The 27,292-nt window shown below is 35.8% G+C and overlaps 1 protein-coding gene across 4 annotated transcripts in view; it reads left to right on the top strand.

Moving 5' to 3' along the window:
* The window catches only part of PIBF1 (progesterone immunomodulatory binding factor 1), a 196,630-nt gene that overhangs the window by 151,850 nt on the left and 17,488 nt on the right, over positions 1–27,292 (top strand). For 2 of the 4 annotated variants that reach the window (XM_045080635.1, XM_004775066.3), the window contains exons 15-16: positions 8,972–9,102; positions 16,538–16,622. In XM_045080635.1, the coding sequence (XP_044936570.1) occupies positions 8,972–9,102; positions 16,538–16,622 (216 nt within the window). Of the gene's footprint in view, positions 1–8,971; positions 9,103–15,349; positions 15,518–16,537; positions 16,623–19,155; positions 19,460–27,292 lie in introns of those variants that run through there. The other 2 variants (XR_006606963.1, XM_004775067.3) reach the window with 2 other exon arrangements.

Here is a 27,292-nt window from a genome sequence, read left to right as displayed (position 1 = left end):
ATAGGTAACAACTTGCTTTTTTGTAATGTTGAAAAATTGGGCATAGACTTCATTTTCTCTGTGCTACTGTGTATTTCATGTGGCGCTTCACCCCTTGGGAAGTTAGTAGAAGTTCTCATGTATTTTGTGGAGGCTCGAGATATCCTGTAACTGGATGTGAGGGAAAATTAAATTGAAAGTTCGTGAAGAAGACCTACTGTGAAGAGGCTAATTATTGCCATTCTGTCTCTTAGTTTTCGAGGTTCTGATGTGGAATCCTATAAGGTTTAAACTTTTTATTTTAGTGAAGAGCATATATTTATCTACCATATGAATGACCAAAATGTTTTATGGACAAAACACTCACTTTCATTTTTCTAACAGCTCTGTGTCTAACCTTGCCAAGTGCTTCAGCCAAGAAGTCTTTGTATGGTTCATTCTGGAAAAAACTCAATTACATGGATTCAAGACAATATACTAGAATTTGTTCTGTAAGCCTGCACTTTATAGGTTCACATACCAGTTCATGTGAGAGAGAGAGAGTGTGTGTGTGTGTGTGTGTGTGTGTATAGGTACCAAATGCCGGCCACCACCAAAGTAAAGGAAAACAGTGATTTATCTATAAATTGTATCCTATTTACACATCAAACAAATTGTTTAAACTTTTTACCTTACTGGTTTGCCTTGATAACTCATGAATGACTACACTTTTTTTTAAGAGCTATTACAACTCACACAGCAACACCCTCCCCACTGCTGTCAGGACTGTTATACAATTGAACCACATTAAAATGAATTTCTCAGGGGCAAGAAATTTAAAACACTTGAACTTGAAAATTCCATTCTCTGACTCTAATCTCCTGTCCGTCCAGCTCTCCCAGTCCTTTCATTCCCACTAACTCTGCGCTTTATTTGCACTCATTGTGTGTTCCACATTCATAAACACTTCGTATTTTCCGATCAAACCCCTCTTGGCTTCACTTTTCTTCCTCCCCAGCCTTATCAACCATCGAATCACAACATTCACCAGTACCCCAGATTGGTTGGTCACTAAATTCATCCATCAGGCTTTTCTTGACGTTCCCTACCTTTCACGTATTACCTTACAATCTGATAGTTACCCTATAAATGCTTAATGGAAAGAAGGAGAGAGGGAGAGAAAATTCTTTGGTGTTGTGGTCATGTGCTGAAAATTTCTTGTGGAAACCTATTACTTTTGCTGCTTGAAAGCATTACAAATTCATGTTGTTGAACATCAACCAGGCCTTCATTCCTATGGCCCAGTGTTTTTATTTCTCTGTATTTGTCCTATTTCTCATTATCCCTACTGCAGGTCACTTTCACTCCTCAAAACCATCAGGTCCATCATCTGCTATCATCTTCATAGCTTCATTGTTACAACTAGGTCATCTAAATTTCTTTTCCTTTAATCTCATTCACCCAGGGATTCTTTAGTATCTTCACTTCCTCTTCCTGCCCCCTGCCCACCCTTTTTGGTCCCTCTTCAAAAAAAAAAATGAGAGAGACTATGTGTGGGTGTTGTCTTTGGGTGGGTGGACATCAGTAACTTTCTAAAGTAAACCCCTCTCTTTTGTACCTAATTCCTTCTGCTATCCTCCCTTATCATCTGTTCCGTGATCACTAATGTCATCTATCCTCAGTGATCACCATTGACTTCCTAATTGTCAGTATTCTCTTTTTGGTCTCCTGATCTGTGGCATGACATTATAGATTTTATAGATAATCTAGAAATTCTGTTTTCTCTTTGAATGACGACACCATTCTCCCTCAGATGTCTTCATCTTACAACCCTGGTTTATAGGTGTTCCTCGTGTATCTGCTGCTTTGCACTGTTCATACACATCACTAGGGATTCTCAAACGGTAGTGACTATAAGAATCACCAAAGATTCTTGTTTTATATGTAGGTTTCTAGATCCTGCCCTCAGAGATTGTGATGAAGTAGGTCTGGAATGAAACTCATGAACCCACATTTTTAACTAGCTCTTCTTGTGACTCTAATAAAAGTGATGCATGGCCACACTTTGAAAAAAATAATACACTACAGTCTTGTGTACTCTGTGACTTATGAGTAAATAGTCTGTCACAGCCATGCTGATTACTCTGAAATATTTAACATTCTACTCAAGAATTTCCTCTTATTATCTATTATTTCTCCTTTTATCTTGTTAATATCACCTTATTACCATACTTTGATAGTCTCAGGATCAGAGCAGGGCTGGTGATCAGTTAGCATGCCCTTGCTGTTGGTTATTAAAACAAGAAAATATTTGGGGGTGCCTGGGTGGCTTAGTTGGTTGAGCGTCCAGCTCTTAGTTTCAGGTCATGATCTTGGAGTCCTGGGATCGAACCCTGCATCAGGTTCCACACTCATTGCACAGTCTGCTTGTCTCTTTCCCAACCTATCTGCTCCCCACCCACTTGCCCAAGCACGTGCTTGCTCTCTCTCTCTCTCAAATAAATAAATAAAACCTAAAAAAAATAAAATAAAATATTTGCAAGAACACCGTACACGGCTGTTGCCCTAAGCCCCTGCATATCATTCCTGTCTGTCCTTGTGCCTCTCCTGAAAGCCCCTGGATCTCCTCACCATCCACCAACAAAGAGATACCTGTGGACCACAGTTTCTCCAGGAACCTGCTCCAGTGCAAACCTGGCATCTTAATTGGTTGATTTGTGTCACTTAAATATCACTCCTCTTAAAGATGATGATGTTATTCACCATGTGAGACATGGGATAAGAAAGTGGTTTTAACGGGAAGGATGGTAAATTCAGGAGATGAGATGATTTATGTGTAGTGTTAAGTCTGCTAAAATAGTTGGATGGAGTGTCCTGCAGCATGTCCAAGATTGCAACAGCTGTCCTTTCCAAATTTGACTGATTACCAGAATCTAAGACTAGCCCTGAGACATTTTGATTCATTGGGACTGGGGTGGGGCCCAGAAATCACTGGTTTTAACATTTTCCCCAGTGATCTGATGATTTAACTAGGTGTGAGAACTACTCCTACAGATTGAGAACACAGAGAATTAGTACCAAAGTGTTGCTCCATATTGGACCTCAAATAGACATTTTACATTCTGTGGCACAATCAAAAAGATTAGAGAATGATATGTGGAATTTTCTTCACAAAAACCACCACCAGCGGTGCCTGTGTGCTCAGTCGTTAAGCATCTGCCTTTCACTCAGGTCATGGACCCAGGGTCCTGGGATCAAGTCCCACCTCCCCGCTAAGCGGGGAGCCTGCTTCTCCCTCTCCCTCTGCTTGCTGCTCCCCTTGCTTGTATACTTGCTCTCTCTCTCTTGCTTACTCTCTATCGGATAAACAAATGAAATCTTTAAAAAAAAGAAAAAAATCAGGACCAGTACTAGAAAATATCACTTGTATATATTTTATCCACAGAAACTAACTCAATGTTAAATTCTATTCAACAAAATGCATTTTTGTCTCTAGCAAGAAAGAGCTCCTTTTCTAGGAGTTTCTTTAAAAATAATCTCCACTAGAAAAAAAAAAAATCCCACATTTAGGAAAATTACAACGAAATATGGTCACCTGTATATATATTTTTTAATTTTAAGAGAAAATATATCATTTTAGATTATCATCCAAGAGTAAGTTAAAATTTGAATCAAAATATGTAATTATGTTTTAGTCAGGTGTTGCATTTCTCTGAATCATATGTACAATTTATTGAAACAAAGGATAACAATTCTGTAAAATGTAGTGTCATGGGTTTACTCCTGAGTCATTTATTACGTATATGATTCTTGAGTCACTAATTACTAAGGCTTTCCTATAAGGAAAAGATTACTAACAATAGGCAAAGGGAATGATTGCGTAACCTTTTGAATACTAAGTATTATAGTTACAGAAAGACTTTTTAAAACCATACGTGGGAATTAAATTATGTCAAATTACAGTTATTTCAAGAATCAGTATTAGCATTACTTTTCATTGACAGACATGTATTTTCCCTAAAAAATAAAAATAAATTTTGGGATTTAAAATCTTGCAGGTTTATAGAGAAATAGGTTCATAAGACTGGCATTACTATAGTAAGCCCTTATTATCCAGAGAGGGAGGAGTTTGTAGGTTGTGTATTAGAGGTACCTTTTGAAAGTAAGGCTGTGGGGGCCCCTAATTTTGTTTATAATACTAAAACCTAACATATGTAATTGCTGTGAGGATAAAAATGGAACCAAAATAATTAATACTAATGACTGCTGTTACGCTTTTTATGCAGTTGAATTTAGATCTGATAAGTTTCAAGCATAGCTCATCCTAGACTACAGCTAACTACAATTTCTAAATGCCTTTAGTGCTTCCCTGAAGTTGTACCCCAAGCAACACCAGCCCACCACGGCTCTCCCCACCCTACCCCCACTATTCTGCACTTTGAAACACAAAGCAACTTGTCAGTTCAGTTTATTCAGTTAAGGTCAGTTCCGTGAAAACAAAGTCAAGGCAATTATTTGATTTAATTGACTAGTGAAACTGGTTATACAGGTAAGTAGAACTTAGTTTTATTTTTATCCAGCTGCATATTTGAATGTTCATAAAGTAACTTAGTAGAGTAAGTAATAAGATTCCGGTGACATTGTAATAGATTTAAAAGAATGATTACCAAAGCAAGGAAAAAAGACACTAAAACCCAAACTATAGAAAATATTTGTGGTATTTTTTTTCTTTATGGCTTTGCTTTTGCTGTAATGAATCATGTCCAAAAAATGAAGTCGTCTTTTCTTTCACTGTTCATTTCCTTTTCTTTGAGGAATTTTTTTCTTGGGCTAATGTAACCAAAAGGAAGTGTTCTAATATAATTTAGTTGAATCATTTGAGTAACTTAAAATGTAGTCCTCAATCAGCAAGCAGATATTCTTTAACAGCTAGCTGGTCAATCACCTTTTGGATTCCCTTTTTTCCTTGCCCACCTAGATCTCATGGCCGATGATTTTAACAATGATTCTTTCTGCCTTTGATTCTTCCTGCCTTCCACTGTACCTTCCACTATACCCTTCCTACTGTTCTCTACACCTTCAGCTTCTAGGTTGCTAATCGTTCATTTCTTCTATGTGAGTAGAACACCAAAAAATTGCAGTAACAAAATAAGTTCTATGTATAGATCTTAATAATATCTATATATATAGGTATTATATAGATATTATTATCTATATATATAGATATTATTAAGATCTTATAATATAGATATTTATAATATCTATCTATCTATATATATATATATATCATAAATGTAATTCACTTGAAAAAAAAAATAGAAATCATTTCTTGTCCCAGAAAAAAAGAGCAAATCTTTTTTAGCCTCCACTGAACTTGTTAGTGACTATGAAGGAAAGAAGAAAAAAATATTTAAACATATAAAAGGCTAGAATTTTATTGTCAAAGACCATGTTAAGGTCATAAAGTAGGAATTTTGTAGTATTTTTGTTCTGTGTTAAAATACTCCCTTCTCTACCCCCCAGTTTTAAAATAGGTATCCACCACTTTCATAGAGATTATTCAGTTTTCACATATCAAACTTCAGAATACTTTTACTGAGAACAGATTAGGTACCAAAGTATGGGCTTACGGATACTGACAGTGCTGTGTTTAGTCCTATACTGACCTACATTTTATATTTGCTTAGGAAAAGAGCAAACACAATAAAAAAAAATTTAAAGAACTAAGGTTGGTTGGGTATAGAAGTTAATAAAATCCTTAAGGGGGGGTACCTGGGTGGCTCAGTCAGTTAAGTGTCTGCCTAAGGCTCAGGTCATGATCCCAGGGCCCTGGGGTCGAGCCCCACATCAGGCTTCCTGCTCATCAGGGAGCCTGCTTCTCCCTCTCCCTCTCTGCCCTTCTCCCCTGCTAATGTGCTCTCTCTCTCTCTGTTAAACAAATAAATAAAATCTTTAAAAAATAAATAAAATCCTTAGGGAAAGAATTTTGGTCTTACATATTGAGAGCATTACATAGTCCTTAACCTTAGTGCAACTTATGTCTGAAAAAACTTGACAAGGAAAACTTAAATAAAAAAATTAATTTTGAAGTCTGTTACAATATTAAACTAGTCAAAAATGGATAACATCCTAAATGTTTATTACTATAAGCAATATAATTATGGGACCTTGGCTTCCTAGACAGTTTTGTCACCATGAAAATCATATATTAAGGTACTCTCAGAGCTTAGGAGAATAATTATATAAGGTAAAGTGAAAAGACATAATATAAAGTTATACATAATACACTAGCAATAAGCAATCCAAAAAGAAATTAAGAAGACAGTTCCATTTGTAATAGCATCCAAAAGAGAAAAATGCTTAGGAATAAATTTAATCAAACAGGAGAAATATTTGTACACTGAAAACTACAAAACATTCCTGAAGAAATTTAAATGTAAAAAGACCCAATAAAAGGGGGGCCCCTGGGTGGCTCAGTGGGTTAAGCCTCTGCCTTCGCTTAGGTCATTATATCAGGGTCCTGGGATAGAGTGCCACATCGGGCTGTCTGCTCAGCAGGAAGCCTGCTTCCCCCCACCCTTCTCTCTGTGCCTGCGTCTCTGCCTACTTGTGATCTCTCTCTCTGTCAAATAAATAAATAAAATCTTTAAAAAAAAAAAAAAGACCTAATAAATGGAAGACATCCCACATTCACAGAATAGAAGACCCAGTGACAATACCACCTGAAACAATTTACAGATTCCATGCAATCCCTAACAACATCCTAACAACATCTTTTGCAAAAATAGAAAAACCCATCCAAAAATTCATATACAACTTCAAGGGACAATGAATGGCTAAAACAGTCTTGAAAAGGAAAAATGAAGTTGGAGGACTCACACTTCCAGATTCTAAAATTTACTACAAAACTTCAGTAGTCAAAACAGTGTGGTACTAGCATAAGAATAGATAGATACAACTAATGGAATAGAATAGAGCCTAGAAATAAACCTTCATGTATATGGTCAATGGTTTTTCAACAAGATTGCCAAGACCGTTTAATGAGAAAAAAGTCTTTTCAAGAAATGATAAAACTGGATATCTACATGTAAGACATTGAAATTGAACCCATACCTTACACTATATACAAAAATTAATTCCAAGTGGATCAAAGACCTAAATTTCAGAGCTGAGAATATAAAACTCAAAGAAGAAAACACAGGAGGAAATCATGATCTTGAGTTTCGTAATTGTTTCTTTAAAACTGACATCAAAAGGGGCACCTGGGTGGATCAGTCAGTTGAGCTTCTGCCTCCCGCTCAGGTATCAAGTCTCACCTCAGGCTCCCTGCTTCCCTCTCCCTCTGCCCTTCTCCACTGCTCATGTTCTCTCTTCTCTCAAATTAATGAGTAAGATCTTAAAAAAAAAAAAAAAGACACCAAAATTACAGGCAACAAAAGAAAAACTAGGAAAGTTGGACTTCATGAAAATTAAAGAGTTTTGTGATCAAAAGACCCACAGAATGGGAAAAGATATTTGCAAATCATATGTCAAATAAGGAATATCCAGAACATAAAAGAGCTACTACAACCCAACAACAAAAAAGCAGACAACCTAATTAAAATATAGGTGAAATACTTGAATAGATATTTCTCCAAATAAGCTATACAACAGCCAATAGGCACATGAAATAACAGTGTTGGTGAGGATGTGAAGAAAGTAGAACCAAGTGCATTGTTAATAGGAATGTAAAATGAGGCAGCCTCTGTAGAAAACAGTTGCCAGTTCCTCAGAAAGTAAAATATAGAAAAAAATATATAATTACCATAGAACCTGGCAGTTTCATTGCATTCCTGAGTAGAACACCAAAGGAATTAAAGTGGGAACTCAAAATATTTATACAACACTATTTGTAGCAACGTTAGTTACAATACCCAAAAAGTGAAAACAACCCAAATATTCATCAACAGGTGAAAAAACACACAATGGAATATTATTTAACCATAGAAAGGAATGAAATTCTGACACATGGTACAGAATGGATGAATCTTGAAAACATTACATTAATGAAATAAGCAGACAAAATGACAAATATTATATGATCCCCCTTATATATCTAGAATAAGCAAACTCATAGAGACAGATAGTAGAATGGGGGGGCATGTTTTTACTTAATGGATACTTTTGTTGCAACTGATAAAAATATTCCAGAAATAGATACTGGTGATGGTTACACAACATTGTGAATGTACTTAATGCCACTGAAGGTGTACACTAAAATGGTTAAAATGCTAAATTTTATATTATTTATATTTTAACTATAATTTCTTAGAAAATTCATTATACATAATGATTTAGCTACAGTTCTTCAATTTTATAAATAAAGATGGAAGGAAATATGAAGACATGAGAAAAATGCTAAATTATAATGTCATGTTATTTTTAATAAAGAAAGTTCAAATAAAAGATTTTTATTTTAGCTAAAGAATATTTATTAAAAGAGAGAAATTTTATGTTACATATCTTCTCACACCAAAAAATGGCAAAACATTGAGGTGACCCACCCCTAAAATTGGTAATAATTCATATTTTATTTAAAATTTTTCTTTCCTGGGGCGCTTGGGTGGCTCAGTGGGTTAAAGCCTCTGCCTTCGGCTCGGGTCATGATCCCAGAGTCCTGGGATCGAGCCCCGCATCGGGCTCTCTGCTCAGCAGGGAGCCTGCTTCCTCCTCTCTCTCTTTCTGCCTGCCTCTCTGCCTACTTGTGACCTCTGTCTGTCAAATAAATAAAATCTTTAAAAAAATAAAATAAAATAAAATTTTTCTTTCCTATTAATTTATTACTTGTTATTATCATAAAGAATAGTTATATTGATTAATAAGTTTTAAAACCTTCAAAGTTACATAGGAAACACTTTTCTGAGTAATTTGTGTAAGGGAGTTTTGGAGTACTGTGTCCATGCTACAGCATTTTGGATAACCTTAGTTTCTTGTAAAAATTTTTTAGATTTTCATGAAATCTGTTTTTCTTTAGCTTAACAGGGCCAATTCTCTGTTAAACCAGACTCAACAGCCTTACAGATACCTCATTGAATCAGTGCGTCAGAGAGATTCTAAGATTGATTCCCTGAAGGAGTGTATTACACAACTTGAGAAGGATGTCAGGTAAATCGTTTATAAATCTTTTATTTGAATTATAAAGGCAATGTAAGCATAATACTGCTATCCATGAATTAAGTTTGTAAATTATGAAGAAAAAATGTAAATAGTGAACATGGTCTTCAATGTAATTTATCTTCGAGAAACTGGGTCACATTAGTTATTCACATTCCACCTTGTGATCAGAAGTCTTAGCCTGGAAATAATAATGCGCTTATTAACAAAGCACTCCACCAGCCCTCAAATATAAGCAGCTATTCTGTCCTCGTTTCCCTAGAATTCTTGACCAAAGGAAGAAGAGGAATATAATCAGATACCATTTGTGGAGTCAAAATGACTTTTTTCTTTTTTCAGTAGGGTCCATGCCCAGTGTGGAGCCCATCACAGGGCTCAAACTCATGACCCTGAAATCAAGATCTGAGCTGAGTTTATAAGTCAGAAACTTAATTGACTGAGCCATCCAGGCACCCCAAAAATAACCTTTTTTTTTTTTAAGATTTGTATAGTTGAGAGAGAAAGAGCGCGCACATTGGGTGGGGGAGATGCAGAGGGAAGATACATCAGGATCATTTAGGGAACTTTATAGGAAGTAAAAATTCCTGAGTCTTCTCTACAGAGACATTTATTTTTATTTTTTAAGATTTATTTATTTATTTTAGAGAGAGAGAGAAAGCAGGAGGAAATAGCAGAGAAAGAGGGGGAAAGAGAGTCTCAAGCAAACTCCACATTGAACAGGGACCCCGAGATCATGACCTTAGCCAGACCAAGAGTTGGACACTTAACCAACTAGGCCTCCCAGGCACCCCCCCCAAAAAATGACTTTTTTTTTTTTTTAAGGTTTTATTTATTTATTTGACAGAGAGAAAGATCACAAGTAGGCAGAGAGGCCGGCAGAGAGAGAGAAGGAAGCAGGCTCCCAGCTGAGCAGAGAGCCCGATGTGGGGCTCTATCCCAGAACCCTGGGATCATGACCCGAGCCGAAGGCAGAGGCTTTAACCCACTGAGCCACCCAGGCGCCCCCAAAAATGACTTTTTAAACACACAAAATATACACATTTGCTTAGATTCTGTTGACTTCGCCAAGCAATTTTTTAGGCCTTTCTTCCCCTGACTCTACATGAGGTAGCCCATGAATTACCTAAATGTAAATAAATCCCTTTCACTTCCTTCAACTGAAATTGTTTTCTTACATGACCCCTTACCCAAAAGACTTGTTCCATTTAATAGTCATTCAGATTCCTTACCTGTTCACCTATATAATCATTTTAGTCTTTTTAAGTTGAAGTGAAAGAATGATGTTATACAGAAAGATGTTTTAACTCATGGGTTGTTGATTAATTGGCTCAGTTATTGGATTTTAAGATTGTTAGAATAACTTAGATAAATTATTAACCAATTCATAAATGTAGAAGCAGAGAAATAGATGGGAATAGAAACTGTTAAATTAAGGAACTGAAAAATAATTAGGAGACTATAGTTATTAAATTCAGATTTCCTAAGGTATATAACCATGTATGAGTGGGTGTTCTCTCTGAAGAATCAGAATAATTACCTTCTCTTGTTTCCACCCAACCAAAATAATTGATTCAAAACTTTACTCCTAATTTTTAATTTCAGGATGATATGATAAAATAATTTTAAATCATATTTCTGCAAATGTCAATATAAATAATAATTTACTCCTGGATTAATTTTAAAGTTAAAAATTAGATTTAGAATATATATAACCTACATTAATTAAATTTATTAAATAGTAAATAAACCAAATTAAGAAATTAATTAAAATAATTCAGTGAATCACTTAAGCAGTTCTTCTGTAAGTAGCTATTGGGGGCAATAGAAATTATGTTTTATCACTCATTAGACACTTGGTTATCTTAAGGAAATTGAGGGAAGAACCCTAAATAGAAATTTTGCTTCCTATATTATGTATTTCTTCCTATAATATATTTGAAATTTTGGATAGAATCTCCTTTTACTTTTTTAATCTTGGAGCAGGAACATTAAAGTCCTGTGATAAAATTACCTTTTCACAGTTACCTTCAAATAAATTTGAGTATTTATTTTACTAAGACTTAAGAGTTGAAAAGATTTAATATAGAGAAAAATAATACCTATAGGAGGAAACAAGATGAAGTTCAGCCCTAAAGAAATTAAGCAACTTGTTATCTAAGAATGTACATACAGCTTTGTGGTAGGGTCAAAATTTGAATCCAGGTCTGTCTGCTTCCTAATTCTATACTCCTAACCATTATGTTATACTGCCTCCCTATGTTCTATTCTGAATAAGGGAGAATTTTTCATTAACTCATATGATTAAGGAAGAGAAGTAAAAAAAAAAAAAATAGTGTAGAAGAGTGCCTTAAGTGGAGCTTTAATGAATTGATAATTGCTAAAGGTAGGTGGTAGATAATTGTGGGTTTGTTATATTTTCCTTCTTCTTTCGAAATATTCCAAATAAAGTTGTTTTTAAAAAACAGATTTTAAAAGGGAGTACAGGCTCTATAGATAGGTTACATGGGTTTAAATCTAGCTCAATACTTAGTTTTGAGTTAAAGCCAGTCCATTAAACTCCCTAAACCTCCATTGTTCAATAGAACTTTCTGTAATAGTAAAAATACTCCATGTCTTCTGCACTGTCCAGTATGGCCACTACCCATATGAGTAACTAAATTTTTTATTTTAATTAAGTTAATTTTAATTGCCACCTGTGGCCAGTTAATGGCTCTGTTATTGGACAGTAGAGCCAGTTTTCTTATCTGTGAAATGCGAGTGATACTCTAGTACTAGCAGCACTTAATTCATATAGTTATTCTGAGGATTAAACAATGTAATCTTTGTAATATGTATAGCACTGTGCCTACACATTGTGAATGCTGTGTAAATGTTTGCTATTATTAGTATTTATCTTACATGAAACAAATGTTTATGTTGAAAGTTATCTTAAAAATGAGAAATTACATTTCTCAAAATATTTTGAATTTTGACAAAAATTAAGACTCCCTTAATAACAGCAACATCATCATGAAAGCTATGTCAGTTACAAAAGTAACTATAAAAAATATTTTTGTGCTAAAATCTGGATCCTTTAAAGCTACGTTTCATGAACTCGCTATATAAATATTTTAATCGATTCTGAACTAGTATGTCACAGGATATGAAATCTTGCTCTTAATTGAATCAACTACCTTTTAATGTGAAAAATTAAGGTGCTTTTAGTAGTTTAATTATGGCCCTAGAGATGCTGTTAAACATACCCACATGACATGAATGAAATAGCCCAGTCCACAAGTCAGTCTACCTGACAGTCCACAGTCTGTCTACCATCTCTCTTACTTGGAGCCAATGACATTTCAAATGTAGAGGAATTATCCTGGACTTTGAATACACATCAGCCAGTTTCTATTCTCATGGTAGATGTGCCTGTAAATTACAGCTACTGGTATGAACATCAAGGGTTAGATGTGAAATTTAAATGAAATAACATATGCAAAACTTCTGGTGCATGGGAGAAACTCAGTAAATATTACTTCCTTTCCTTTTGCCCTTCATTAATTTGAAATTTAAACATCAGATGTCCCATTCAAAACAATTACCAAGTAATCATGTCTTAAAAAGGCCTATCCTTCTTGCTAGGTGTTGATTTTAATTGTAAGGAATATTTACATGAATTGATTACCTTTTAAATTGAAGTATAATTGACATGCCATATTATATTAATTTCAGGTGTGCAACACAGGGATTAAACATTTATATATGTTATGAAATGCTCACCCCAGTGTGGTTACCATCTGTCACCATACAAACTTATTACAGTATTATTGATTGTATTCCCCATGCTGTACTTTTCATCCCCATGACTTATTTATTTTATAGCTGGAAGTTTGCACCACTTTATCCCCTTCACCTGTTTTGTCCAAACCACCCACCCTTCCCTCTGGCACCCACCAGTTCTCTGTATTTATGAGTCTTTCTGTTTTGTTTTGTTTGTTCATTTGTTTTGTTTTGGAGATTGCATGTGAAAGTGAAATCCTGAGGTATTTGTCCTTCTCTATCTTACTAAATTTATTTAGTATAATACCTCTAGGTCCACCCATCTTCTTGCAAATGGCAAGATTTCATTCTTTTTTATAGCAGACTAATATTCCCGTGTGTGTGTGTGTGTGTGTGTATGTACACACTACATCTTTATCCATTCATCTATCTATAGGTTGCCTTTTTGTTTTGTCGAAGGTTTCATTCACTATTTCAAAGCTTTTTAGTTTGATATAGTTCCAGTTATTTATGTCTGTTTTTGCTCCCCTTATATGAGGAGACAGATCCAAAAAAAAAACCGGTGTCCCAGAGTTTATTGCCTATGTTTTCTCTTAGGAGTTTTATGGTTTCAGTTAAATGATTACTCTTTAAAATATGTCTCTAGCTTATACAATAGAAGCTCTTTAAGGAACTGAATAATTTTATCATTGTCTTAGAAAATAAAACAATGCCACTATACCAACCCCCAACTTGCAAATTTACCTATTTATATTCAGTGTCTAGAAAGGTTAGAGTAAATAGGTACCAAAATGAAATCATTATGAACACATTAAAAGCTAGCATTTGAGTTATCACTATGAAGTACTTTAAATTTCCCTATCATTAAAGTAATAATCCATTCTAAAGGTAGTACTGTTAAACTCTCCTCTACCGAGCCACCAGAGACCGTCTGAGTTATGTAGTTTGATCTATGGCCCAGAACTGAAGGAAGCACAGAAAGAGAATACTTAGCATAAATTTCCTTTTCCCATTGTCAGTTCTCAGTTTATTCTTAACTAGTAGTTTAAGAAGAAAAGACTACTTAGCCTTGTGAGGCTAAGCCAGGGTATATTGATCCAGGAAGTTAAAGTACATTATATCAGGAATATGTTTTCATATAGCAGGTGACACAGAGCCATAAAGACGAATTTCTGAGTAATAATTAACAGTGAATTGAACAGTTATGGGTGTAATATACCATTCACGGTAGATGTGCTTATAAGGAGATTTGTTTTGTAGTTGCTTTATGAGTCACGCATGGAAGCTTTGTATTTTTAAAGGTAAATTTCCACTGTTATGAAATACGTCTTAAGGAGACTAAACTTCAATTGAATAATTACATACACACTGGAAGAACACAGAGTATAATAATCATCATATGCAGTTTTAGAGACCCGCGTGCTGAAGATGGTCTCCCTTGTGGTTTAAGAGTGTATTATAGAGAAGGCTGAGACTTTGAAAATATATACCCAAGTATTGTCTGAGGCGTCTGTACTGTTTGCAATAAACCCACGTCTTACAGATAGAACAGAGTTGCTCTGTGAACCAGTTTATCCACCCACCTTATATTCTGTATTGTACAGATATTTTTGCTATTTAAATATGGAATACTTCCTTTATCCTGGAAAAAATTAAGCACTACATATGAAGCATTTCTAACAGATTACCTAGTCAGATCCTTTATTTCATCAACATTCTGTTCCTATTGCACACATTTTCTTTTTTTTTTCTCAGATTTTATTTCTTTATTTGACAGAGACATAGTGAGAGAGGGAACACAAGTAGGGGAAGTAGGAGAGGGAGAAGTAGGCTTGCCACTGAGCAAAGAGCCCAATGTGAGGCTCGATCCCAGGACCTGGGGATCACCAGCTGAAGGCAGACACTTAATGACTGAGCCACCCAGAAGCCCCTGCACACATTTTCTTTACGGTCCTGTTGGTATTTGAGAGAAAGAGAGAGTGTGTGTGTGTACTGCCTGTGAGTGTATGTTTACGTAGTATATGTATGTAACATGTATATGAGCATTAACATGTATACATGCATATTGTTAATACATTTCTGTTCCTCAAAAATCCTATTCCTCTGTTCTGGATGTTTAATTTAATTTTAAAAAATATTTGAATGCTACAGTTCAGAAACATCTGATCTTTACCATACTTTGCAGTGCTCTGGCAGAATCTGATACTCAGTTACCTTTATGTCATTTAGTTCTTTTCAAGTCCAAGGCTCAGTAGGCTCTCTGATGCCTAGTTCTGAAAGTCAGTCTGTTTTTCTGCTGAGCTGCTAACCTATGTGGCATTTAATTACTGTTTTTCTCCAATACCTGTATTTCATCTAAATTAGTAATACCATATGGCATTTATGTTGTGTTTTATATGTTTGATTCTTTATTTACTCATTCATTAGGTAATTCATATATCCCTTTGACATACATGAGTATTGTTTTCCACTTTTACAGATGTGAAAACTGAGGCTTAGTAGGGTGGTTGTGTGCTGTGCTTTATAGCACACACTTGAGTCAATGTCACAGTTGGAAGCAGAAGTCAGAACTGCATCTTGTTTTTCTCTCAGAGGACAAATTATGGTGCTTCCTTGGGGAAGTTCAGTTACTAGGAAAAAGGAGAATGTGAGTTTTTTCCTCTTAAGTCCATAGAATTATCAGTTCTTTCAGAATACTTAATACTGTTCTTGAATATTTAAAAAAACTGCCTGATATTTTAAAAATTGGTGGCTTTCCATTTTCTTAAAGAATAATTTAAAACATCTTACCTATTCAACAAAACAATCCTCACTAATTTTACCTTCACAGATTTTGTTTTGATATTTATGAAATTATGTTGTTTTGATTCATTGTTGCTTTTCTTAAGTCTTGATGTGGTGCTGAGGAGATTCATTCCAGTGACTTTCAAAGAGTATTTCATTCAGTGGTTCTAATTAATTTTTATATGTTGAATAATAAAACTCCAGACAGTACAAAACAGGCCTCAAATATTTCTCTCTTAAAATCCTAATGTGTTCTTCTGTTTAGGCTTCTTACCCTTTCCTATCAGAAAATCGGTCCTGTCAAAGGCAAACTCTTGACACAGACTTAGAAATTAAAGATAGAGCTAAGAATTTGGAGGCAAAAATTGTTAATCACAGACTGAATATCTGATTCATTTGTCTAACTTAATTATATGCCTTGTAATTTAGTGCATGGTCAATTATAAAATGCTACTTTTTGTTTTAAGGATAAATGTTTTAATTTGACTTCCAGTGTCTTGAGTTTTAATATTTTCCCCAAACATACTTTTTAGCTTTTGTATAAATCCCACTTCATCATTTTTACATTTCAGGAGTAAATAATCATCTTTAAAACACCAATTTTTATGCCCTTACCAGGCAGGAAAGGATTCTCAGAACATATCTCATTTGCACTGTCAAATGATTATTAAAAGAAAAAGTCTTCTTAGAAAATAATTAGCTGTTGATGAAATCAAACATTATGGTGGCTGGTCTGCTATCTTTATGGACTATAAATTTAATTTCTCTTTAATTCAAACAGATTTGTTAGATTTGTCTTTAGCCTTTTGCTATTTACTATTTACTAATGAAATTTACACCAATATGATGACTTCTTAAAAACTTGGTGGTTTTTTTTTTTCAGCAATTTAAATAAAGAAAAGTCAGCTCTATTACAGATGAAGAACCAAATGGCATTAGATTTAGAACAACTTCTAAATCATCGTGAGGTACTTTTTTCATTTTGTCATAATTTTTACTTTCAGCTTTTTCAGAGTCCATATTGCATTAAGGTTACTAGATCCCAGTTGTCCGTGTGCATTAATGACTTCTCATGTTTGCATCTCACTGTCATCTGGTCCTTTATATTGAATATGTGATATGCTTCATTATTCTTTATGAATTAATTTATACTTTATTCTTTGGGTTAATTCTTACTCCTGGAATGCCCCTTCTTGTTGCCCCCTTATTGCCTTGTTCAATTTCTGTCACTGAATTTCCATATTACTTAATAATGATTTGTTTTACCTCCTTATCTCACTAGACAGTAAATTTCTTTAGTGTATCTCTGTCTTATTCATCATTGTATTGCCCATATGTTCTATGTATGCTTAGAGTCCATGAAGCATTTTTTTCTTATTTCTCCTAGAAATCTTTTAGAGCTAATATAAAATTCCTCATTTTATAAAAGGTGAAATGTGTTTCAAGTGGCTTGAGTAAAGCCAGTTAGTTAGTAAATAGGAGATAACCCCAGTTTTCTTATTTTTTGAAGCGGACTTACTGAAATATGATACACATACAGTAAAATTCATGCCCTGTTTAGCATACATTTCTATGATTTTTTTACCAACACACCCAGTTTGTAACCATCACCACAGTCAATATGTAAAATAGTTATATCACTTCAGAAAATTCCTTTATGCCCATTTTATTTATTTTATTTTAAAGATTTTTTTTTAAAGATTTTATTTATTTATCTGACAGAGAGAGATCACAAGTAGGCAGAGAGGCAGGCAGAGAGAGAGAGAGGAAAGCAGGCTCCCCGCTGAGCAGAGAGACCCATGCGGGACTCGATCCCAGGACCCTGAGATCATGACCCGAGCCGAAGGCAGTGGCCTAACCCACTGAGCCACCCAGGTGCCCCTAAAGAGTTTTTTTTTAAAGATTTTATTTATTTATTTGACAGAGAGAAATCACAAGTAAGCAGAGAGGCAGGCAGAGAGAGGAGGAAGCAGGTTCCCCGCAAAGCAGAGAGCCCAATGCAGGGCTTAATCCCAGGACCCTGGAATTATGACCTGAGCTGAAGGCAGAGGCTTTAACCCACTGAGCCACCCAGGTGCCCCTAAAGATTTTCTTTATTTGACAGAGAGATAGCAAGAGGGAACACAAGCAGGGGGAGTGGGAGAGGGAGAAGCAGGCTTCCCGCTGAGCAGGGAGCCTGATGTGGGCCTCAATCCCAGGACCCTGAGATCATGACCTGAGCCAAAGGCAGATGCTTAATGACTGAGCCACCCAGGTGCCCCTCATGCCCCTTTAATATTGACTCTTTTCCCCAACTCCAGTCCTAGAAACCACTGATCTGTTTTCTATCCCTTTAGTTTTGCCTTTTCCAACAAACCATATTACATTTTCCCAGAGTGTTGTATAAATGAAATTACCAGTCTTTTCAGACTCAACTTTTTTCACTTACCATAAAAAAGATTCACCCATATTGTTGCAAATATTAGTCATTTATTCCTTTTTGTTGCTGAGTAATATTCTATTGTATGGATGTACCAGAGTTCTTTAATCCATTCACCAGTTGATGGATATTTGAGTTGTTTCCATTTGGAGACCTCTATAAATAATAAAGCTGTATAAATGATTGTGTGCATGTTTTGGTGTAAATATAAGTTTCCTGGGGCGCCTGGGTGGCTTAGTCATTGGGCGTCTCCCGTTGGCTCAGGTCATGATCCTAGGGTCCTGGGATGGAGCCCCACATGGGGCTCCCTGCTCAGCAGGAGGCCTGCTTCTCCCTCTCCCCCTCCCCCTGCTTGTGTTCCCTCTTACGCTGTCAACTAAATAAAATCTTTAAAGTATATCTATATCACTATCTATATAGATAGAGATGTAGATGTTTCCTTTTCTCTTGGTAAATACCCCAGAAGCAGGATTTCTGGGTCCTATGGAGAGTGTATATTTAACTTTATAAGAAGCTGCCGAACTGTTCTCCAAAATGACTATACATTATGCGTTCCCGTCAGCAGTGAATGAATGTTCCAGCTGTTCAGCATCCTCGCCAGCAGTTGGTATTGTGAAGCCTAGTTTTTTAGTCTCGTGCATTTTTACGCCTTGTCTTGGCAATGTTTTTACCATTTTGCTATCCTAACAGAGAAAGAAATGCTCGAAACAGATCATTTGTTTATGAGTATCCTGAAGACACTGTTTCCTAGACTGGGAAAGATATATCGGGAATTTGGGAAGAAATTATTGGAAGGATATTATTGAGAGAAACGAACTGGGGAATATTACTAGAAGCAGTTCAAAGGTGCATATCCTAGAAATGGTGTCAAGGGAATTGTAGGGTTGTCTCTGTCTTAGAAATTGCCTTTGAAGTAGGTTCTCTTAAAGGTGTATTTTATATGACAGGCAAAAGGGATAAGAAGGTGTCCCTGGACTAGATTTGAGAGATGACTTTTGCATAGATAACCAGATCTAACAACAGGTGATACAAACTAGGAAGAGCTTCTCTGAAGATACTTATTCTTTTTCTCTGACTTTCAGGCCTTATCTGCTACCACTTGGACCCTAAGATTCTGCCCTCAAATAATTATTTCTTCACTGGGGAAGCCTGATTCATTCACTATGTGGATTTTCACAAATGCTTTAAAAATTGAATATTTAAGAAACAGTAATCACAGGAGCGTCTAGGTGGCTCAGTCAATTAAGTCTCTGACTCTTGATTTCAGCTGAGGTCATGATCTCAGAGTCAAGAGAGCTAGCCCCATCTTGGACTCCACCCTGAGTGAGGAGCCTGCTTAAGATTCTCTCTCTTGGGGCACCTGGGTGGCTCAGGGGGTGAAAGCCTCTGCCTGCAGCTTGGGCCATGGTTCCAGGGTCCTGGGATTGAGCCCCGCATCAGGGTCTCTGCTCAGCAGGGAGCCTGTTTCCTCCTCTTTCTCTGCCTGCCTCTCTGCCTACTTGTGATCTCTGTCTGCCAAATAAATAAATAAAATCTTTTTAATAAATAAATAAATAAAATCTTAAAAAAATAAAAGATTCTATTTCTCCCTCTGCCTCTCCCCCGTCCCCTCCACTTGCACGCATACTCACGCACACTCTCAGAGAAGAAAGATACAGAGAGAGAAAGCAAGAGAGAGAGTGAGAGAAAGAGAAAGAGATAGATAGATAGATAGATAGATAGATAGATAGAAAGAAAGAAACTTCTGATGTCCATTCAGGCATACCAACTTTTTTCTAAAGCTGCGTAACAAGTATTTTTTTAGAGTGGCAATTCTCATTTGTTTTTAGAAGATTGTGCTAGACTCTGAAAAATATATGAGCAACTTTCTATATTTTGTGCATCATGCTTGGAATCACATTATTCATGAGTCCAAATAAAAACTAAAAGTTCTATTTAGTAGGCTGAGAATTACATGAGTTTAGAAGGAAGTATGTTTAAACATGGAAATTAAGTACTAGCAAGATAAATCTACTGAATGACATCAATGAAATTTGCAAGGATGCATATCTAATTATCAGTTAATTTTCATATATTTGATAGTATCTTCATTTTGACAATTATATTTTAATAATCTAACATTGTGATTTTTCTTAATGCCGTACATCTAAGAAAAGGAGCTTTTTTATTTTCAAAGCAAAATAAAAATTAAAGTCTAATAAAACAAACTTAATACAAATTTTTTATCTTTTTCCAAGAAACAGTTTAAAGCCAACTTAAATAGAACATGCAGCTACAAAAGCAAGTGTAAACTGCTTTTATGGAAAAAGAATGGTAGATGACCCAGGACAATGCTTGACTATTCACTTAAATACTGACCTGAAACGGAGAGTCTGGGTGCCTGAGTGGCTCAGTTGGTTGACCATCTGACTTTGGCTCAGGTCATGAGGAGGAGAAGGAGGAGTCTGCAAAATTAATTTATTCATTTTATGGCTCTGAAAGTCAAATGCTTAAAATAGCCAATAACAGTTGAATAAGAATACCTCTGATAAATATAATTTTTTTAAAAGTGAAAATCAGGGCTGAGACTAAGCTGAGGCAAGCAAACACCTAGGGCACAAAATGTAGGAGAGGCCCATTCTCAGAGTCATGCACAGTGCACGTGAGAGCTTGCCCCACACTAGGCAGGTCCCTGGGAAAATTGTCTAATATGAGTCACTGCTTTAATCAGCTAAATTTTTCTGAGTTTAAATCCACATGTGATCAAATGCAAAATTTTGAATTTTTTATTGTCTTCTTTGCACTGGACACCACTGTCTCTACCTTTTTAAGCAGTGTCATCTAGTTCTGATAAGACTTTAGGTGGTCATGTAATAGGAAATGAGATCATCCACTCATTTACATAGTTATCAAGTATGTGTTAAATAAAAAAAAAAAAAAACAGGAGATAATTCTAAGTTGACAGTTCTAGGACATTAAGGCATGGCCTTAAAGGGTTTTATTTTCTATATTAGTGCTTAATTACTCACTTTAAAAGTAGCAAAGTTAAATATCACAAAATTAAATCTTATTGTCCCCATTCTTACAGATGAAACTGAAGCTGATAAGAGTTAAGGAGCTCAACCATGATTACATACTTACTGTCAAAACTAAAAGCAAATGCTTTTTTTTTTTTCTGAAGCAGAAGTTTATGATTTTTTTCCTTAGTCCCATTTAGACAAGAATTTCATGATGAATTATTGCTTGCATTAGTTCCAGGAAAGTTTTTGCCTCTGTAGATGAAGGTTATATGCTTTCTTTTTGTCAGAAAGTGAAAACTATGTAATTTAATGTGTTTCCTTTTTATCTTAATTGCCAAAAAACCTCAGAGCTGAATATCTTATCCAGGTGTTATAGTCTATTTTATTCCTTTCATTTTTTTGATGCCTCCAAATAACTTTTTCGGTTTCCTTTAAGCAGGTTGTGATCTTTTTTACCCTTACATATTTTCACTTATGCTAAGACCCCTTAGGTATAAAAATATAAAATAATATAAATCTTAAATAATAAGGTAAAAAGGAGGTAAAGCCAAAGAGCAACTGATAGGATCTTGCTCTTGGAGAACAGCAGCAGAGCTTCAAGTTCAGCATTCAGTTTTGAATATAAGAAATGTAATTCCTTAAAATGTCTTCTTTCTTGTTGAGTGTACCTCTCAAGAATCTTCTTAAGTGGCTATCATTTTTCATCCATTTTTATCCACTCATCTTTGCTTTTTTGAAGTAAGATTTGCTGATTTGGAAATTCTCTTTCTGCTTTTCTGTGTATATATTTCATCATGTGCCTTCAGAATATAAGTTTTCAAGAGTAGGAAAAGGATCTTTAATCAGCCAAATGTCTACTAGAATACTGTGCTTAATTTTAAGAAGCTAATGTAAAAGCCCTTTTGTGATTTCTTTTGAAACTGTATTAAGGGTAATTGTTAGAGCCCCGATTAGGAAGCCGTTCCAGTATTTCAGTGAGTTATGATGGTGTCTTGAACCAGACTGGTGATGATGGTGCCCACCAAGAATGGACTAATTTGAAAGCTGTTTAGAAAACAGAATCAGGGACACCTGGGTGGCTCAGTCAGTTAAGCATCTGCCTTCGGCTCAGGTCATGATCCCATGGTCCTGGGATCAAGCCCACATCAGGCTCTCTGCTTAGTGGGGAGTCTGCCTCTCCCTCTGCCTCTGTGAGCTCTTGCTCTCTCTCACTCTCTCTCAAATAAATAAATCCAAAAAAAAAAAAAAGAAAGAAAGAAAGAAAGAGAGGAGAATCATGGGGCTTGGTGACTGGACCTAGGGAATGCTGAAAAGAGTAGTAGGTATGAGGATTGATGCCCAAGGTTTCGGCTTTCATCCTGGGTTTCTGGTGGTGCCACAAAGCATGTGGGAGAAATAGAGTTGGAGAAGAAAAGCTCAAAAAAATATCTAAGTGGATATATCCAGTAAAGATAGTGCTTTATGTGGAAGGAATTAAATGAACTGGTAAATGAACTACATAGAATGAGAGCAGAAAAAGGTCTAGGGCAGAATCTTGATGAACACCAACATTTAAGGGATGGGCAGAGGAAAAATTTTACACAGATTAGAAGGTGCCATAACCAGAGAAGTGGCAAGAACATCAGAATGAGAGTAGAATCTGACCAGTGACAGTGGTCTGTCAAGGGGCCAAATCAAACAAAGATGAAAAAGGAAGTGTCAACTGAACTTAACGAGATGGTACATCAGTTTTCCTGGAGCCAAAAAGCAGACTGCAGTGAATTAATGAATGAATAGAAGTTGAAAAGTGGTCATAGGAAAGATAGATAAACCTTAAGTTATTTAAATCAGAGACTATAGGATGATGGGGGGAGGGGCATGAGGTCAAGAGCTTTAACCTCTCACCATTAGGGAGTATCCAATTTAAACAGTGATGGGAAGGAGCCAGGTGGAGAGAGACATTGTAGGGACAAGCAAGAGAAAGATACCAATTGAGCAAAGTGTTGGGGGAGGAGGAGATCCAGAGTGCAAGTTATGGGATTTAATTTTAGACAGGAGGGCGCCTTTTCCATTTTGAAGATAGAAATAAAGATTATGTAAAGATAAAAATGAGTTTCTAGGTTTGGTGGTAAGAATTTAGGCAGTTCCCATCCAATGGCTGTGCTCTAATGACAGATTTGCTAGCATCAGAATTTTGAAGAAAATAGAATTTTGAAACAGCTTCACAGTGGGATGCCTGGGTGGCTCAGTGGGCTAAAGCCTCTGCCTTTGTTTGGCTCAAGTCATGATCCCAGGGTTCTGGGATCCAGCCCGCATCAGGTTCTCTGCTCAGCAGGGAGCCTGCTTCCCTTCCTCTCTCTCTGCCTGCTTGTGAACTCTGCCTGTCAAATAAATAAATAAATAAAATCTTTAAAAAAAAAAAACAGCTTCACAGTAAATGAGTGATATGTATTATGGAAATATCCAATAACAACCAAGTTGAAACACCATGTGTTTATAGTCATACCATTTTGAGCAATTTTTCTCCAGTAGCATTCAGTGTGCTATGTATAAACATGGAGAAGATGGACAATGGGATTGATCCAGAATTACATTCTACCTTCTAGTATATATGTGTATGTATGTGTTCAGGGCACTTGTTAAATTGTAAGGTTGGAATAATTTTTATATTCTTTATGTCACCTCCATATTAAATACTGTGAGAAAAGCCAAAGTCAGACAAGAAGACTATCACAGCTGTCCTATCACAGCTCTACTACTTCGTAGCTATGGATTCTTGTGACAATAATTTACCCCCTCTAAACCCCATTTCCTTGTGTGTAAAGGTAATGTCTACTCTGCAGGACTATATGAGAATTAAATACTATAGTAACATTCCTGGTGTGTAACAACACATAACTTAATGGTCGTGGTTCCTTTTTCTCTTTTCCTTCTGTGTCAAGAGTCAATTCAAATGTTATGTATTCTTTGAAGTTCTCTCAAAGTTCGACAAAGAAAAATTCATCCCTTTTTTCTACTTCTTTCCAATAATTTTTAAAATATTTGTTAATGTTCACATCACTATATAATTATGCATATGACTTGGCCAGTAAAGTGCCTCATTTTTCATATTAGCCGTTAGCCCAGTATTTAGCACGTAGTAAGTACTCAGTTGAATGATTGTTATGGTCCTTTACCATCTTCAATTATAACTGCACCTGAAACTGTCAAATAGAATAGTCAAATAGAAAACTTGAGGAACTAACCTTTAGTATAGCCTAATCCCCTTCCCTCAGATAGTAAAATACCCTCTGACAACTGATATCATTTTAACTAAAGACACTCTTTATACCCAAGAACAGTTTCATTTTATCTAAAACAAACCACTAGGAAGTCAAGTTTCTCTAAAACAAAGCTTCTTCCAAAACCCTGGACATGGTACCTGTACCCACAAGCAACCTCTATGGGTAGCGAGCCTCTCAAAAATAATACACATTTGTGAGAGATATCTATTTCTAAGACCTGAGATTCTTCTACCCTTTTACTTAGTGCTTCTGATAATATCTTTCAGGGTCTACAGGCATTTCAGTTAGTATGTAACCAGAATTAACTAACTGCTCCTACTAAGGTTTCTAGACTATGCAAAGCCCCATTTTTTGCCTGAATGTTGGGCTCCCATTAGCCCAGAATACTTGCCTTGTACTGCACTGTGTATCACAAACATGCGGTTAGCCAGGTTTCCTAAAAGTGAAGTCACAGTATAATTATCATTCTTTTATGGTATGTTTATGTTCCCAGATCCTAACTTGTATGTTCTTTGTGATTTCTCGGAAAGTTTCAGGACGTTTCAGCACCACAAGTGCCCCTTAGGCAATCCACTTCATAAAGAGTTCAAACAAATTACATATTTCTATATGTGTGTCATTCCTTTTGGTTCATACTTAACTGTTTTGACATTTTCTTAAGGATACCTTTTACATGTTTTTCTTATATACCTATGTAGTTAAATTTTACATCAGCATGACTAAAAAAAAAAATAGTGATGGCCTAAGTTAATTTTTCTTTAGATGAAGATGTAATTGTTTCTTAGATTTATACATTTCTCACCTTAGTGATGCTCTTCCAGTTAAAATTTGTTTTGATTTAGTGAGTTTAGGTGAATTTTTAAAAAAGATTTATTTACTTATGTGAGAGTCCCCGCTCGTGTGGGTTGTCGGGGGGTGGTGGCAGAGGGAGAGAGAGAAGACCAAGGAGACTCTGCACTGAGCATGAGCCCAACACAAGGCTCAATCTCATGACTCTGAGATCAGGGCCTTAAGATCAAAACCCTAAAATCATAACCTGAGCCAAAACCAAGATTTGGACGCTTAACTGACTGTGCCACCCAGGCGCCCCTTAAGACAATTATTAGATGGGATTGGGATGGAAACAAACCATAAGAGACTCTTAATCTCATGAAACAAACTGAGGGTTGCTAGGGGGAATCGGGGGATAGGGAGAGGGTGGCTGGGTTATGGACATTAGGGAGGGTATGTGCTATGGTGAGTGCGATGAAATGTGTAAGCCTGATAATTTACAGACCTGTACCCCTGGGGCAAATAATATATTATTATGTCAATAAAATAATTTTTAAAAAGTCATTCTCAAGTAAAAAAGAAGAAAGAAAAAAAAAGACAGTTATTGTAATGAAAACCTAAAATGCACATACAAGAGAAGTCATATTTTCTCTATAAAGTTTTAGAATGCTTATTTTTGCCATATAAAGGTAAGTGAATTCAAGTCCAAGGAAATTCAGGGAGTAAAATATTGCAAAAAATAACTCATTGCTAATGTCGAATTTACATATACTTTTAAAAGTATGCCAGAACCAGGGGTGCTTGGGTGGCTCAGTGGGTTAAGTGTCTGCCTTCAGCTCAGGTCATGATCCCAGGGTCTTGACATAGAGCCCCTTGTTGGGCTCCCTACTCAGCGGGGACTCTGCCTCTCCCTTTCCTTCTGCCTCTCCCCTACCACCCCAACTTGTGCTCTTTCTCAATGACTCTCTCTCTCTCAAATAAATAAAATCTTTCTAAGAAAACTTTTTAATAAGAAAGTGTGCCAAAACCAAGCCAATTATATATCAGTAATAATAGTATCTTGAGTTTTTATGGCTTCTTTCTTCCCTAATATTTAAAAATTTTCAGATCAATTATGTTATACTAACATACTTACAAATCAGTTATAGATTGCTTTCAACCAAGTATATTTAGGAACTAAGAAATCAAAGAAAGGAAAAGCTTTAAATTATTCCTCCATGCTTGTGCCATCTAGAGTTTTCAGTTAATAATAAGAATGTTTAATATTTATGTATGACTTTGGAATTTTTTTAATTTTACTTCTTTATTTTGACAGAGAGAGATCACAAGTAAGCAGAGAGGCAGGCAGAGAGAGAAGGGGAAGCAGGCTCCCTGCTGAGCAGAGAGCACCCCGACTTTGGAATTTTTTAATACTCATTTCTTTAGGGCTCCTGTTTGGCTCAGTGGGTTAAGCCTCTGCCTTCTGCTCAGGTCATGATCCCAGGGTCCTGGGATCAAGCCTGGCAAAAGGCTCTCTGCTCAGCGGGGAGCCCGTTTCCTCCTCTCTCTCTCTCTCTGCCTCTCTTGTGATCTCTGTCAAATAAATAAATAGAATTTTTAATTAAAAAAAAATACTGATTTCTTTAAGCCTCACAGGAACTGGTGATGATCTTATACCCATTTCACAGAAGGAGCAGCTAAATCTCAGTTGTCCATCTTGTGGAATGTTAACTCTCCTCGATTTTGAGTTGCATAAAAGACACATGAATTTCTTTTAGATTGTACTCTGTGGGCCTCTATGTTTATGTGGACTTGTATAGCACTTAGTACAACTAGGTTAAATTATTTTGATTTTCATAAGTGTTTTGGTTTAGTTCGTCTTTCTCATCATCTTTAAAATTACAAATATCTTTGTGGTACCTGGCAAATAAAACTCTTATTTGAAGCAATAAAATATCTCATCATAATATTTTAGATGTGTATGTATGTCCTTTTAACTTTTTTTACATCTCTTAGGTATCATATAGGCCTATTATTATCTAATTTCTTGAATTTGTATTTTAGAATGAAATATGTACTTTTTCCCACTATATTTTAGAAGTCTGGCATATTTTCTTTTAAATAGTAAGTACATTTCTCTGACCTTTTTTTTTTTTTTTTTACCAATAAGGAACAAGTAAAGACCTCTTGCTATCATATCTATCCCT

Source organism: Mustela putorius, unplaced genomic scaffold (assembly GCF_011764305.1).
Source record: "Mustela putorius furo isolate JIRA1106 unplaced genomic scaffold, ASM1176430v1.1 tig00000480_pilon_pilon_pilon, whole genome shotgun sequence".
NCBI classification, from domain to species: Eukaryota; Metazoa; Chordata; class Mammalia; order Carnivora; family Mustelidae; genus Mustela; species Mustela putorius.
Note: the sequence above shows the minus strand (reverse complement) of the source record. Positions and strands in the feature narration are given on the sequence as shown.